Source organism: Plodia interpunctella, chromosome 13 (assembly GCF_027563975.2).
Source record: "Plodia interpunctella isolate USDA-ARS_2022_Savannah chromosome 13, ilPloInte3.2, whole genome shotgun sequence".
In the NCBI taxonomy this organism is placed as follows: domain Eukaryota; kingdom Metazoa; phylum Arthropoda; class Insecta; order Lepidoptera; family Pyralidae; genus Plodia; species Plodia interpunctella.
The window spans coordinates 5,786,317-5,799,549 of NC_071306.1; the positions used below are offsets into that span (position 1 = coordinate 5,786,317).

At 33.7% G+C, this 13,233-nt stretch overlaps 1 protein-coding gene across 4 annotated transcripts in view; it reads right to left on the reverse strand.

Annotated features, from left to right (window-relative positions):
• Positions 1-165: 165 nt before the first annotated feature.
• The window catches only part of Eip63F-1 (Ecdysone-induced protein 63F 1), a 23,412-nt gene continuing 10,344 nt past the window's right edge, over positions 166-13,233 (reverse strand). For 3 of the 4 annotated variants that reach the window (XM_053753245.2, XM_053753247.2, XM_053753246.2), the window contains exons 3-7: positions 12,136-12,223; positions 8,837-8,980; positions 3,457-3,589; positions 2,473-2,621; positions 166-1,996 (exon numbers count right to left, since the gene is read on the reverse strand). In XM_053753245.2, coding sequence (XP_053609220.1) covers positions 1,974-1,996; positions 2,473-2,621; positions 3,457-3,589; positions 8,837-8,980; positions 12,136-12,223 — 537 coding nt within the window. In that variant the 3' untranslated portion in view covers positions 166-1,973. Of the gene's footprint in view, positions 1,997-2,472; positions 2,622-3,456; positions 3,590-8,836; positions 8,981-9,413; positions 9,553-12,135; positions 12,224-13,233 lie in introns of those variants that run through there. The other variant, XM_053753248.2, reaches the window with a different exon arrangement.

Genomic DNA, 13,233 nt, shown 5'->3' on the forward strand with positions numbered 1-13,233 from the left:
ATAAACTTAGTACTTACCTACCAATTTCGTTCATTCAGTGAAGACAAAAAATATATGCTCTAATCTTTAAAAATCACTCTACACATGGGTAAAGAGGGTTTTGAAATTTTTAATAATCTATATTTCAAATTCATTTAAACAAAACTCTCAATTAAAACAAAAATATAACAAATTCAAAATTTATTGATCACGTTCATTCCAAATCACTTGTCTTTGAAAGATCGAGATTACTTTTCAAACTTGCATGCCTTTACGATTATTGCAAATGATTAATTTCGTCAATGTTTAGATTGGAATCAATATTGCAGCACTGGATGTGATCTAACCAATATTTTAATAATATTGGTACCTAGGTAGATTGTGATGTTCCACGAGAAAAGGTAACTGAAGAATGCAGTCGCTTACGACGTATTATCCGCATTTATAATGAAAATGAACAAGTGAAATATCTTAGCGAATATGACTCCATCAGGTAACTTTTCTCGTGGAACTTCACATAGTGTATGTGATTGCGGCGATGTCGCGTGATACAGCAATTAACTTGTTAAAACATAATGCTCAAAATACCTTTACCGTACATTCTGATATCTATGATTCCACCAAAGACGATGAAATTAATTCTCATTTGCAATAGTCTAATCGAGATAAATAATAAAAATTAATATATACATTCAATTCGAAGTAAACACTGAAGCATTTAAACAATTTTTGGTATAAATTTATCCTTCACAACCATAAAATTACGATATTTTATGATATCCAAGTATATAAATATAATGATACGTATCCTTTACGTATACATATTACAAAAATAATGTCTTCATAATCCATTTTACTATAATAAGTCTGAATGTTAGGTATATTGCTACTGTTAGGTTGTCATAAATCAATGCTTCACACATTGCATCTAAAATCATAAGTACCTACCTTAAAACAGAACTTGGTAGTTATATTTTTATACTTACCTACTTAGGACGAGTCCCACAAAAGCGCATAAATACTTTAGTATTAAACTATATGTGCCTACATCACGTGTCTTCGTATGTAATTTGATTACTGGATCTATATTGACTTTGACTGTATTAGGAAATATACACGTCAGATTTATAAACATGCGAGAAAATAAATAAATAAAAATGTATACAAATAAATTCGTAGATACTAATGTAATTTTCACCCATCGTGTGAGACTCATAAAGAAAGTACAACAAATAGGTTCTCGCTATACAAAACTATTTTTGTATAATCACAAAATGTATAAACTTCATGATTTAAAAAATCACGATTATGTTTCAGTTGCTGTTTTACTGGACATCATTCGAGTAATTCTATATACTTATGAGCTCAAATACTTGTACCTATAAAATAAGATATTTTTATTTATTTATTTAATTTAATAATAAATAAATATGCATTGTACTTACAATAGTTTATACTAGGTATCTACATATTAAGGTTATTACAAAAATTACTTTTGTATTTTACTTACATTCAACAATTAACATTGCTACTTTATTCTTCCACTATTTACAAATGATATTAATATTTATATTATATTCGGTTTCCTTCAACCCTACTAACACTAGAGTAGATTTTCTAGGAAATATTTTCGCGTCAATTTTACTTGCACCATTTCGTCATGGCACAGTCATTATATGACCGTATGACGCAAAATTGTTATAAACTTCTATAATGAGGTCTGGGCCATTTGAAAAAATAATATAAAAAAGCAGGCAAAATGACACGAAATGTATATTTTCGAGAGTATATGATTTTGCAACAAATGCCAACCTTGGTGGACCCGTGGACCACGAGGCGCATATAAACTTTGATTAATAAGTAGTTTAAAAGTATGGAAGAATTTCCTAGTAAGTAAACCCGCCTAACAAGGCTACAACCGTGTCAAGCTTAGAAACACTTCGGCGGGCACCGCTTGTCTTTCAATACTCCGTTACATCTAGTGAGGTCCTCAGTTACAGCAGCATCTTTACGAATTCTGTAAAGAACATTGAAAATGTTATAATGTTATTGTTTCGCCAACTACAAAACTTTAACAGTGGTTTGTACGCAGATAAACGTAAAGTATTTTGTCTCAAATGTCAGCTGCGCGCTGGTTAAAGTCATCGTCAAATTTGACGATGCAACTCACTCTCAAATTTGTAACAGGAATTCATATACATACAAATATCATACAGCTTCGCAGCACAAAATGCAAGTTGATGACTTCTTTGTTATTTATAATAGATATCCGTACTAATATTATAAACGTGCAAATGTGTTTGTATGTCCATCGTTCTCGCTAAAACGAAGCATTACATCGAGATTATTTTTGGTGTGGAAATATTATTCCCCAAATAGGTATTTCCACACAAATAATCATCTTAATTATCAAGCTTTCCAGTTGGAGAGTGAGCTAGCCCACTTTGTTTGAGCTGATCTTCCGTCACCAGTCACGACGTCACAGTACATTACCTTCATAGTCGATCCGTCCGTCGTGGTCGATGTCACCGAGCGCCAGCACCTGGTTGAGCTGAGCGTCCGTCACTGGTTCCCCGATCATCTCGAGCGCTGTCCGTAACTCGTCCCGCGTTATGTATCCGTTGTCGTCGCGGTCGAATACTCTGGAACGCGAAAATCATTTATCAGATAAAGTAGGCGAACATCATTTGAAATTATAAGAATATAATGATATTGTATGCAATTTTCTTTGATGGAAATAAGACGTGCATGTCGCACTGAAGTTAAGAAACATGTGAAAGCAGACGCACAACTGCAAATTATACACCAATTTTATATTTCACAATATAAGGACATTGGTTTAGACGTATTTTTAATAAATCATTCATTTGGAATATTTAAAAATCTATCTAATCTATATATTAAAAACATCAAATTAATAGTTTTGTGAGTGCAAGATAAAAACATCGTCATGACAACACCATCACAGTATTACTCAAAATAAATAAAATATAGACATATCGAGACGCAACAGCTACGCCGTAGGTGGACTGCTACACGGCTTTACAATAATGCTACGACATGACACTACTGGAATCGTACGTAGCGCCTACGCTGTGGCTCGTAGCCGTCTACGACCACCTTTTTCATTTCTTAGCGAAATTTATTTCTTAGTATTTTCTTTAAAATACTTATTTGAACAGATTATGCCACACTAGATAATGAATTTTAATAAATAGTAATATAGTTTCCCATTACACAATGTAGTCCCAGTTAATTAAATCTTAAACGGTGGCCACTAAATCACTTTTAGTCTACTGTGATCTAAGAAATTAATAAAAATATGAGGTGGCGCTAGTGTACGGATAGAAAACACCTTAAGTATAAACACATTATTTATAGATATATTTCTTATCTAAATACAAATGGTATAACATCTGTATTTATAGTCACCACTATCTCTATCTAAAATAGCCAAAGATAAATGGATAAACTCACTTGAAAGCTGCTAATAAATCTCTAGTGATCTCCTCCTCCGAGTCACCCCCACTGGAACTCACGTCCATCCCTTGTAACGCCTGTATTTTCGTAACCCATTGCATGAAGTCATTCTCATCTATTAAACCATTACCTGAAATCCACAACAAAACATATCTAGAATTATTTAAAAAATACTTAAACCTAAGTCTTCCTAAGCGCAGGTGAAGAAGCAACGCAACAAGCTTTACCGCAGTATTTTCTATTTGGTCTCATAGTTAGCTGATAGAGAATGTCATATCGTGTTAAGTCCACCTTTTTATTATGTCAAATAATCCAAAAGATTCGAAAATAGATTTGAAACCACCCCATTTAATTTCAAGACCTCTTTTTGAACACTATAAAATGTAATAATCGGTCTTTGCAGGGCGCATGCTAGCCTTGACCTATATGATCTTATACTACGATAATAAGCCTAATCGTAGGCAATGTTGAAGGAAATGATCGTATGTAGGCAAAAATAATCAATATGTATAGTGCATTTGCTTTGACAATACCAAACCTATACTTACTGCTATATATTGCCCTTCAGATTTTGCTACTATTACTAATATTATTTTAACTCTCACTGTGAAAGTTCGTGAAAATTGAAACAATATCAATCCTTTTTTGTTTCTCTCAAAATCAAAAGGATCACGATAGGTACTCTAAATGTCTTAAATTTATCTAGAAAAATAGGATTGGTAGAATAGAAACGCTATCGAACTGACACCTCACTTCACGTTATCAGAGGGGTTAGTGTGTTTGCATTTCACTTTTCACCATCATTCCATGCGCCATTGTGACGCGACGACAACCACACTGTAATGTGATAGGTTCGCTGCGTCTCACTTCGAATCGATTCGATGGTGAGAAATGAAATACAAATCCGCACTTCGCCCACAGCTTTCTATTCATATAATACCCGATAATAGAAAGAACAGTAACGGCAATACGAATATTGCCGGTACTGTTTGGTTCGGGTATCGTACGATTGATAAACCCATTGCCTTTTACTATGTGACATGTTACAAAGCTGGAGCACATTACAAAATTTTATGCGGCAATCACCGAAAAGGCTGCATGGTGTCGTTAAATCTTAATTAACGTCGTGGCGGAAAATGGTCATTACAGGGTGTTACAGTAGTACTGTGACGTCAAGGGACACCCTTGCTGCCGGTGGACTTTCGCTTTCAAGTTTATTTTTATTGTCATTTTCTGGTGTCTTGAGTAAGTATTTCATTGCCGAAATAAATGGTGCTATACCTTCCGCCTAGTCCTGTCAATGATCTTGTGTTAGAAGAGGAAGAAGTGTTAGCTTGATGTCATTAAGGATGAGCGTGCTAAAGGTCCGATTGCTAAAGAAGCGAGTCCGTATGAACTAAAGAATAAAAACTAGGAAATCCATGGAAGAAAATAATGGCTTTCCTGATTTCCAGAGCACATTTTCGGTTAATGAAAACCGAAAATGCGCTTTTATGAGAGAGAGTATGGTGTCAGATCTGTGATGCCTGAAAAATATACCGTAGATTGACTACTAGTGGTGACAAGTAATAAAAAAATATAGCACACTTTGCTACAAATTTGCTATAAATTCATGAAAACACGTTACTTTTACCAACATCGTTAACTTCTTAAACAGATATGATGAGGCCTAATAATTTTAGGGCAAATAGGCCATTTTACAAGTGAAGCAGCAGCACCTAGTCCCACTAACCGCCTATACTAGACGTGGTTAGTGGAACCAGTGGCTGCTGGTATCCACCAGTGAGAACAAGAACTTTCTGTTTTCTGCTGTTGGGTCGTGAAGTGACCTTGGTACGGGGTCGACCGCGCCGGAAGCCACCCGCCCTTCGGCGCACGCTATTTTACAATAACCTGAATTAACTGTGAATAAATTATCCTCATCGATTAAGCCACCCGTTGTTTACCTTTATTTGCGAGTGTGCTTCGTGCAAGAATTATAGAAGAATGCCAATTGACTGAGCTATAAGGTAATAAAATATTTCTCACAAAAAAAAATTAATCTTTTTTCCAAACAATAAGTCTGTTTTTACCTCGAAGCAATAAATTGGAGTCTAAAATAATGGCACACAGTTGCCAACAACAATACTGATAGGTACGGGATGCGTGAGTAAACGTAAACAAAAATATTTTTGGACTGTCGATGACTAGGCTACGTTACTAACAGGAGCGATCTGTCGCACTTGCACATACTCTGCTCTTCTAGTGATATAAAAAACGTGAGACAAGTTTGGCATCAATTCAAATTAATTTAAAGAGGGGTATATACTCATTTTCACAAGGACTTTAATTTTAAAACTGTTATTTTTTACTTTCATTCCAGGTTTTTGTTGAGAATTTTTGGAATTTGATTTTGGTTTAGGTATGTTTCAATAATTGATTTGCTCAAGTGAGAAACAACTCAAAAGATACATCTATTGCACTACGGCACTGGCCTATCAATTGTTACCTATTACCTCTAGAGGAGATAATCTATAGGTATATTGCATGCTTTACTCGTATCATACCAATTTGTCATCGATAAATAATCGCGTCGTTTTATAATATTCCCAATGGGCACTTTTACAGCGTACAACAATGTTTTACTAGTTAATAATGACCAATGATAGATTAGTTTTAGGATCTATCCATAGAATTAGTGTTATTTAGTATGTTAAGTTTTAGTATGTTCGATCATATCACTGCCACAGTCTGCTATCTATATTTATTTATATGCCACTGTTGGGGATTTATAACTTAAAATAATACTATACGAATACCAAATAAATACATAAAGGTTTACATGCAGATTTTTTTCATCAGTATTCGATTTCACCTCATCCACCTTGAACTAAAAGTCTAAGTTGAACTCCATTATTAACGTCCCGGCTACAGCAAGTCACGCACTACCTCTGATTTACTTTCTGACAAAACCATTAGGTTTATAGCTTCTAAAATGTTGATTACTTATTCAACGACGATAACAAGTACATTATTTCATGAGTTTTCGTTTTCGAGTATTATAGTTGACTATATTATACTAATGCTTTATTACTTACGAACTTACCTACAACTTTAGAGAAGACTATAATATAGAGAAAGAAATTATTGAAAATATGCTTATCAGGTATAATTATTAAACGTTTACGCTTTTGATATTTTTAAGCTTTTTATCTTGAAAATTGTAAATTGTAAATCCCATACAATCTCTCACCCCCCCCTTATGATGGGGTTGAGGGTTAATTTTCAGAAAAATCTGAAACACGTATTCATTACTTTGTTGTAAATAACCAAAATCCAAATTTTCAAGTCACTAACTTCAGTGGTGTAGAACTTTCTTATTTACAGTTTTTCACCCCTTTCACCCCCTTCGGAATAGAATTTCCAAAAATCCTCTCTTAGTGCTCACCTACACTCACCTACTCGTACATGCCAAATTTCAGCTTCCCGCCAAGCAGTTTCGGGTGTATGTTGTCTGTTAGTCACTCACTCAGTAACGGAAGATTTTTATACTGATATATTGATACATACTGCGCCCATTATATCTATATCAGATTTTAATCGATAAAAACAATTTGTTTATATTCTGCTTACACCTTTCTACAACATTTTAAAGTAAATCGGCTCCGTGGATTGTTATTTTAATTTTCCTATAGGACCCCCCTCATTTTCCAGGATGAAATGTCTATAAGATGTTTTTCAATTATCCTACGGGAACCTGACCATTTACCGGGATGAAATGTATCTAATTTTTCTACAGGACTCTCCTCATTTTCCGGGATTAAATGTCTATAAGATTTTAACCCGAGCTTCTGAGGCATTTTTTATTCCTAATTAGTTTTTCAATTATCCTACGGGAACCTGACCATTTACTGGGATGAAATGTATCTAAAATTTTAACCCGATATATAAGGTACCTACATACTAAATTTCAAGCAAATCGGTCTCTTCAAGCAAATAGATTTCGAGTGATGCGCTTCAGACAGACAGACAGACAGACAAAAATTTCCTAAACTATATTTTCGTCATCTTTATCAGTAACTAAGTATATTCCATGAACAATTTAAAAAAATATCCAATTAAATTAAAATTCGCTCTAGTTCTTAACTAGGTACACCGTCGGTCGTCGCCGTGAAAATGGCTGTTGTCGCTTCGATATCCATTTCGTTACAGGAATAAATTGCCTTAAACTTTACTACCATCACAACTGAAAATTAGTTTCCTTATAGTCTGTTGTCGAAATTGTAAGCAATTTCGTTGTTATTTATTCAGCGAAATGTCTAGAACATTAAGAAAAGGCGAGGAAAATTAAACTGTAGATACTTATTGTATGAACTATATTATTTTAATAATGTGTAAATTTTAAGATCAATAAATATTGTTAACTACTACTTTGCTGAAAAAATACATGTATCTAATAAACTAAAAATAATATTTAACATGTTTATTATAGGGAAAATCATACAACTACTTACGGTTCATTTCAATTTAGTAAGAAAATAAAGCGTAGGTGCCTACCTAAAGATAAGATTATACATCCGTAAATCATGTTATATCAGAAGGTGGTAAAGTTGAGTTTAGTACGATAACATTGTTTACCATGACTACGGAGCATATAGCTACAGCCCTTGATTTTTTTAATGATAAGTCTTAAATGTTAAGGTGATTTATTTCGCATCAGCTCGTGAACGGATGCTCCTAAGTGAGACGGGGCGGGTGTCGGGACAAAATTAAAAGATGTACTCGTAGAAATATTATCTAGAAAAACTTAAATATCTGAAAGAACCTATCTACCTAGTTACAGTGAGTGTCACTATTGACGTTACTCAGAATCAATATCAGGTTGCTGACGCATCCACCGCCACTCCAAGCATTTTGGTTTATATTATTATTGGATGTTTATACATTGCAATTTATAATCATCCAATAATTTTCATATAAATAACACATGTAGTATGTTTCCATTACAATACAAAAATTGATTTTAAAAAAATTTAGATTGAAAACAATGGAAGTAGAATATTTAATAGTAGTATTCTATATTAGATATTTTAAATTTTGACTTGAGTAAAGCCTCAGATACTGTAATACCATCTAACTCAGAAATAATCAAACTACGTAGAATGTTGTACAAAAAGCATTTATATTTAATGAGGTCATGGACCAAGGAAAGTTTATCAAAAATAATAAAAGTTTATCAAATTTTCCTGGCATTTAATAAAAAAAATCAAGCATTGATATTGTTTGTATCTTTACTACCTCCTCCTATTGCAATACACATTGCCACCAAGTTGTGCAACACCAAAATACAGATGACAACTTTTTTATTTAAAGGACAAACACAGAAACACATACTGACCAGTCTTACTGGCGTCCTTGATGAGATCGGAGATGAGGTCGTCACTGACCTCGATGCCCAGGTTGCGCAGCATGAACTGCAGCTCCTCGGGGGTCACGTGACCGTCGCTGTCCCGGTCCAGCAGACCGAACGCTGTCCGGAGGTCTGCAATAAACACAACTTTGTATATAGCTCGTAACTATGTTATGACCTTATCTATTTATTAGGCAAGGTCAGCCCTTAATCACTTGGAAAATAAGGCATGTGCTCTGGTTGATATTTTCCTGCTAATTGGTTAGCTATTCTTTAGAACTTTAAGACAGTTTATTTTTTAGTTTATTATGTGTATTATAAATAAGTGTAAAATTATATCTAAAAGCTTAGAATTACTCTTAGAAATATGTAGAAATTCATTAACTAATCGCACTTGAGTTCGCTTCGATATCATTTCTAAATAATTATTTAAATTCAACAATATTCATATACCTAGCTATATAGGGAACTGTTTCCCTACATAGCTATATCTGTATTGTTGAATATTGGTGAAAAAAGTAATATTTCCAATAATGATCTAAGTACTTATATATTTTGTACTTACAAAATTCATTACCCTTCCCTGACATTATTAATCACGATATACAAGATCAATCCTTACGCTAACTCCCTATTTAAAAGCAAGCATTTTATCTAAGTATACTTTTCTAAACGCGGCTTATCACAGAAAATGTTTTGAGAAAATGCGAGGCACTCTTCATCTCGCATCATATACTGTTGACAATATTGACAAAAGATTACTTGTATCATACTCTTATCATATGGCTCATTTTTATGCCGGCTCCGCACTGTCGTCGAACAGTTTGCCAAACTTTGCTGGTTCGGTATACATGGCTGATTTTTCATTCGGGTAAATAAAAGCACACATACTAATTACGCAATGTTCTCGCATTCGCGTCGACATGTGTCTGAGTTCAGCGACAGTGGAGCTAGCGTTAAACAACGTCTCATGTATGCTAATAAAACATAAAACGTAATATATTTTCATAGAGATACGTTTAGGTACACCCCAATCTGCTGATAAGGAACGAACGATTGATCACGTCTCTATTTTCTTTTATGGCGTTATCAACTCGCTAACAAAGAAAATGCATTTGATTAAGAAATATCTGCAAAGTTTGACTTTAAAATATTTTTGTTGACCATTTAGTAAATCCACAAAACAATATATTCCTGTAACTCCGAGAGTTCGTTCATGTAAAAAGCATTTAGCCTTTGAGACCCAAGAAATCAAGTACATTACGTATTATCTCTGACTTAATAATAACAAATTTATATTTTTATCGAATTTACACATACGCTCTGAACTCCACAGAGTAAACTCTGTTCCCAATATAAAATCAAGTTTCGATTAAAACTGCAGGTGCCAAAACACACACCAATAATATTTTCTGCAACCGAAACTCAGCCGAAACGTCGGCAAAGTTTCCGCAGTCACCGCAATGATTGATCAGCGTACATTATACAGTGCCGTATTATCCCACGGCTCCTAAAATAATTATACAAACATAAGTACGTAGTATGTGGTAAACAACTGACCAATTTTTGCCATACCTTTGTCTCATTTTCTGCGAGTCATTTTGCTTATAACATTTTACTGTCCCGGCAGTGCCAACAATTCGTCGATTAACATTTAAAATTGTATTCGAAATGTGCTGTTAATTTTTATAATATAGGTCGTGTGTGTTGTTCGGTGTCGACGGACGAAAGAAGAATTCCTTCACTACTGCGAGTTTTTTCATTATTTCTGTATTTTCAGTATTAGATTTAGAGAATATTAGATTTTTGCTATGTAGGCCGAATTTATTATAATTTATTTTTTGTTGTACATTTACTTTTCATTATTTATTACGCACAATATTTCATTGACTCGAAAAGTTATAACTTTTGCAGGAATAAATTTATATATAGTTACATAAGTAAAACTTAATTTAACTAACGTAAACAAAGACAGGTTAGCGAGCCTTCAAAGTACGTGCATTTCGTAGCTGCAGAATCTGTGAAATGCTCGAGTGCACGTGGCGAGCAAGCGGGAGACGAGTCTCTGCAGCCACGGCCATTGTCAGTGTCACCTCCCGCATTGCCAAATGCATTAGTTTCCCTATTTATAACGCATAACGCGAAGCTATATCCGTCACTTTGATATCCTACTCACAAATCAAACCTAGCCAGCTACTGTATTTTGTATTATTCTAACATGTTCATGTATTTCGTTCTGTGTTTATCGAATGCTTCTTATTAAGTATTTACGTTTATAATTGATCAAGATAAGCTTTAAAAGTGTGTATATTGCCGTTTTATTGTGATGAATGATAACCAAACACATAAATGTATCTTGTCTTTTATCTTCACGTCGGAATCATCAAAATGAAATAAAAAACAAATAGACCTCACAAATACAATTATTAAAAAATAAAATCATTATTTTAGCATAGTTTCAGCCTTGTAGATATATATTATTTAGGTACATTTATTTTACAACAGTCCTGTTAATATACGACAGGATTCATTCGAAAGCATTACTCATAATACAATTGTTCTACCAATTGCCAACATCATTAAAATTGTCGGCTCAGCCACAACACGACAATATTAGCTTGGCCCAACCTATTACACTAAATATTTTGCTAATGTGTGAAAACTATAACAAGCTCACACCCTTTAAAACCATTTGTGAAAATGTACACTATAATTGATATTCGTGGAAAAATAGCGGGCGTGGGCTGCAGCCATTACAATTTTTATCCGCGTAAACAATGTTAGCATCGCGTTGGCATAACACGGTAAACGTTTGTAGGTTGCATTTCCTCAAACCACTTAGTAGTAACAAGCATAAAAGTATTTTAAGAATCAAAGTTCTTATATTATCTGAGCCTGATCAAGAGCTTCTGTCATCGGTAACTTGATTAGATAGGGACCACCGGTCAAAAATCATAGTTATATGAATTTATTATACATATTGTTTGTGAAACATGTTTTCTAATGTCTATGTTGTGAATGTGACTTTTAAAACAGTACACTATTACAATTAATATTGTACTGTTTTTAAATTCACATTCACAAAATCGACATTAGATAACATATTTCAAATCGTCTAGCGTAGCACAAGCATATTCTAGTCTTTTTTTTTCTAACTGTTCCTGGTATGATAATAAAAAATGCAAGGTACGTTTCCGTGAAAATACGAATCCTTTTTCTATAGATCATATCTATAGAACAAGTGTATGATTATAGATTATAAAATAAAAATATTTAAAAAAACTTACTATTGAGCATAGCTTCACTAGGAGCTGGTACTGTGGGCCGTTCGTCCATCGGAGACTGTTTCTTCTTACTCTTCTTCTCATCGTCTTGCTGCGAAACAATACCATCGTCGTCAGACATAAAAACGGCATAAACTAAGTTTTCCTCACAATTAAAATCCGTCAAAGCCACACCAGCCCGTGATCTAACAACAACTGTAGATAGGGAAATATATTGCTGATTGATACTGATTTTTTTTTATCAATTTACTTTCGTTATCATACTTGGCACAAGTTTATCGTCTATTGTCTGATCAATATGTGTGACTATCGGGAGTTATTCAATGATTTTAAAACATATAAGTACATCTATATAAGTAGGAGCCAACATTTTAGATTTGTTTGAGATCGATTAAATCCTATATACTAGATAGAAAATGAGAACCATACATTTTAAGTTTGAGCTACAAAATATGAACAGTGGGTTGCAACAAGCGGGAAACGGAAAGCGTTCTTCCTCGTCCCCTTGCAATGTTCAGGCTTTATGTGGCCTCGTGAGGGAATCCTCGGGAATTCACAAGTGCTGCTAACATTTCATATAACTTGTAATTTTTTATGTTATTTATACCGACTTGTTTAGGTTTCACCAAAACCCAATCAATCTCAATGTAGGTAAGTAATTTGTTTTAGTTACTTTGGTACCTACAAAGTATGGTCACAATTTTATACAGAGGGCTACTACTAGGTTTTTATTGTATTTGTCTTCAACTTCATTATCTAAACATCTCATTACTGAAACTTATCACAACAATAAATATTAGTATTTTTGAAAGTAATATAACGCTTGGTTTAGCGGAAATCCGCTCTCTGATGTAGTTGCAACTGTTGCCAAAATTCTTCACTATACTGACTTAAAGTGTATGCCTAATTGGCACGGAAGATAGTAAATGGTAAGAAAGTAATTGTCACGTAAACAAGATATATTTTTAAAAAACCTCAACGCCAGTTTTTAATGGTGAACAAAATAGTAATTAAGCATAATCAAGATGTGAAACGATATGTGATATAATATAATATAATAGAATCCAATACGATATCAGTAGTTTTTGTCCGATAGTAACT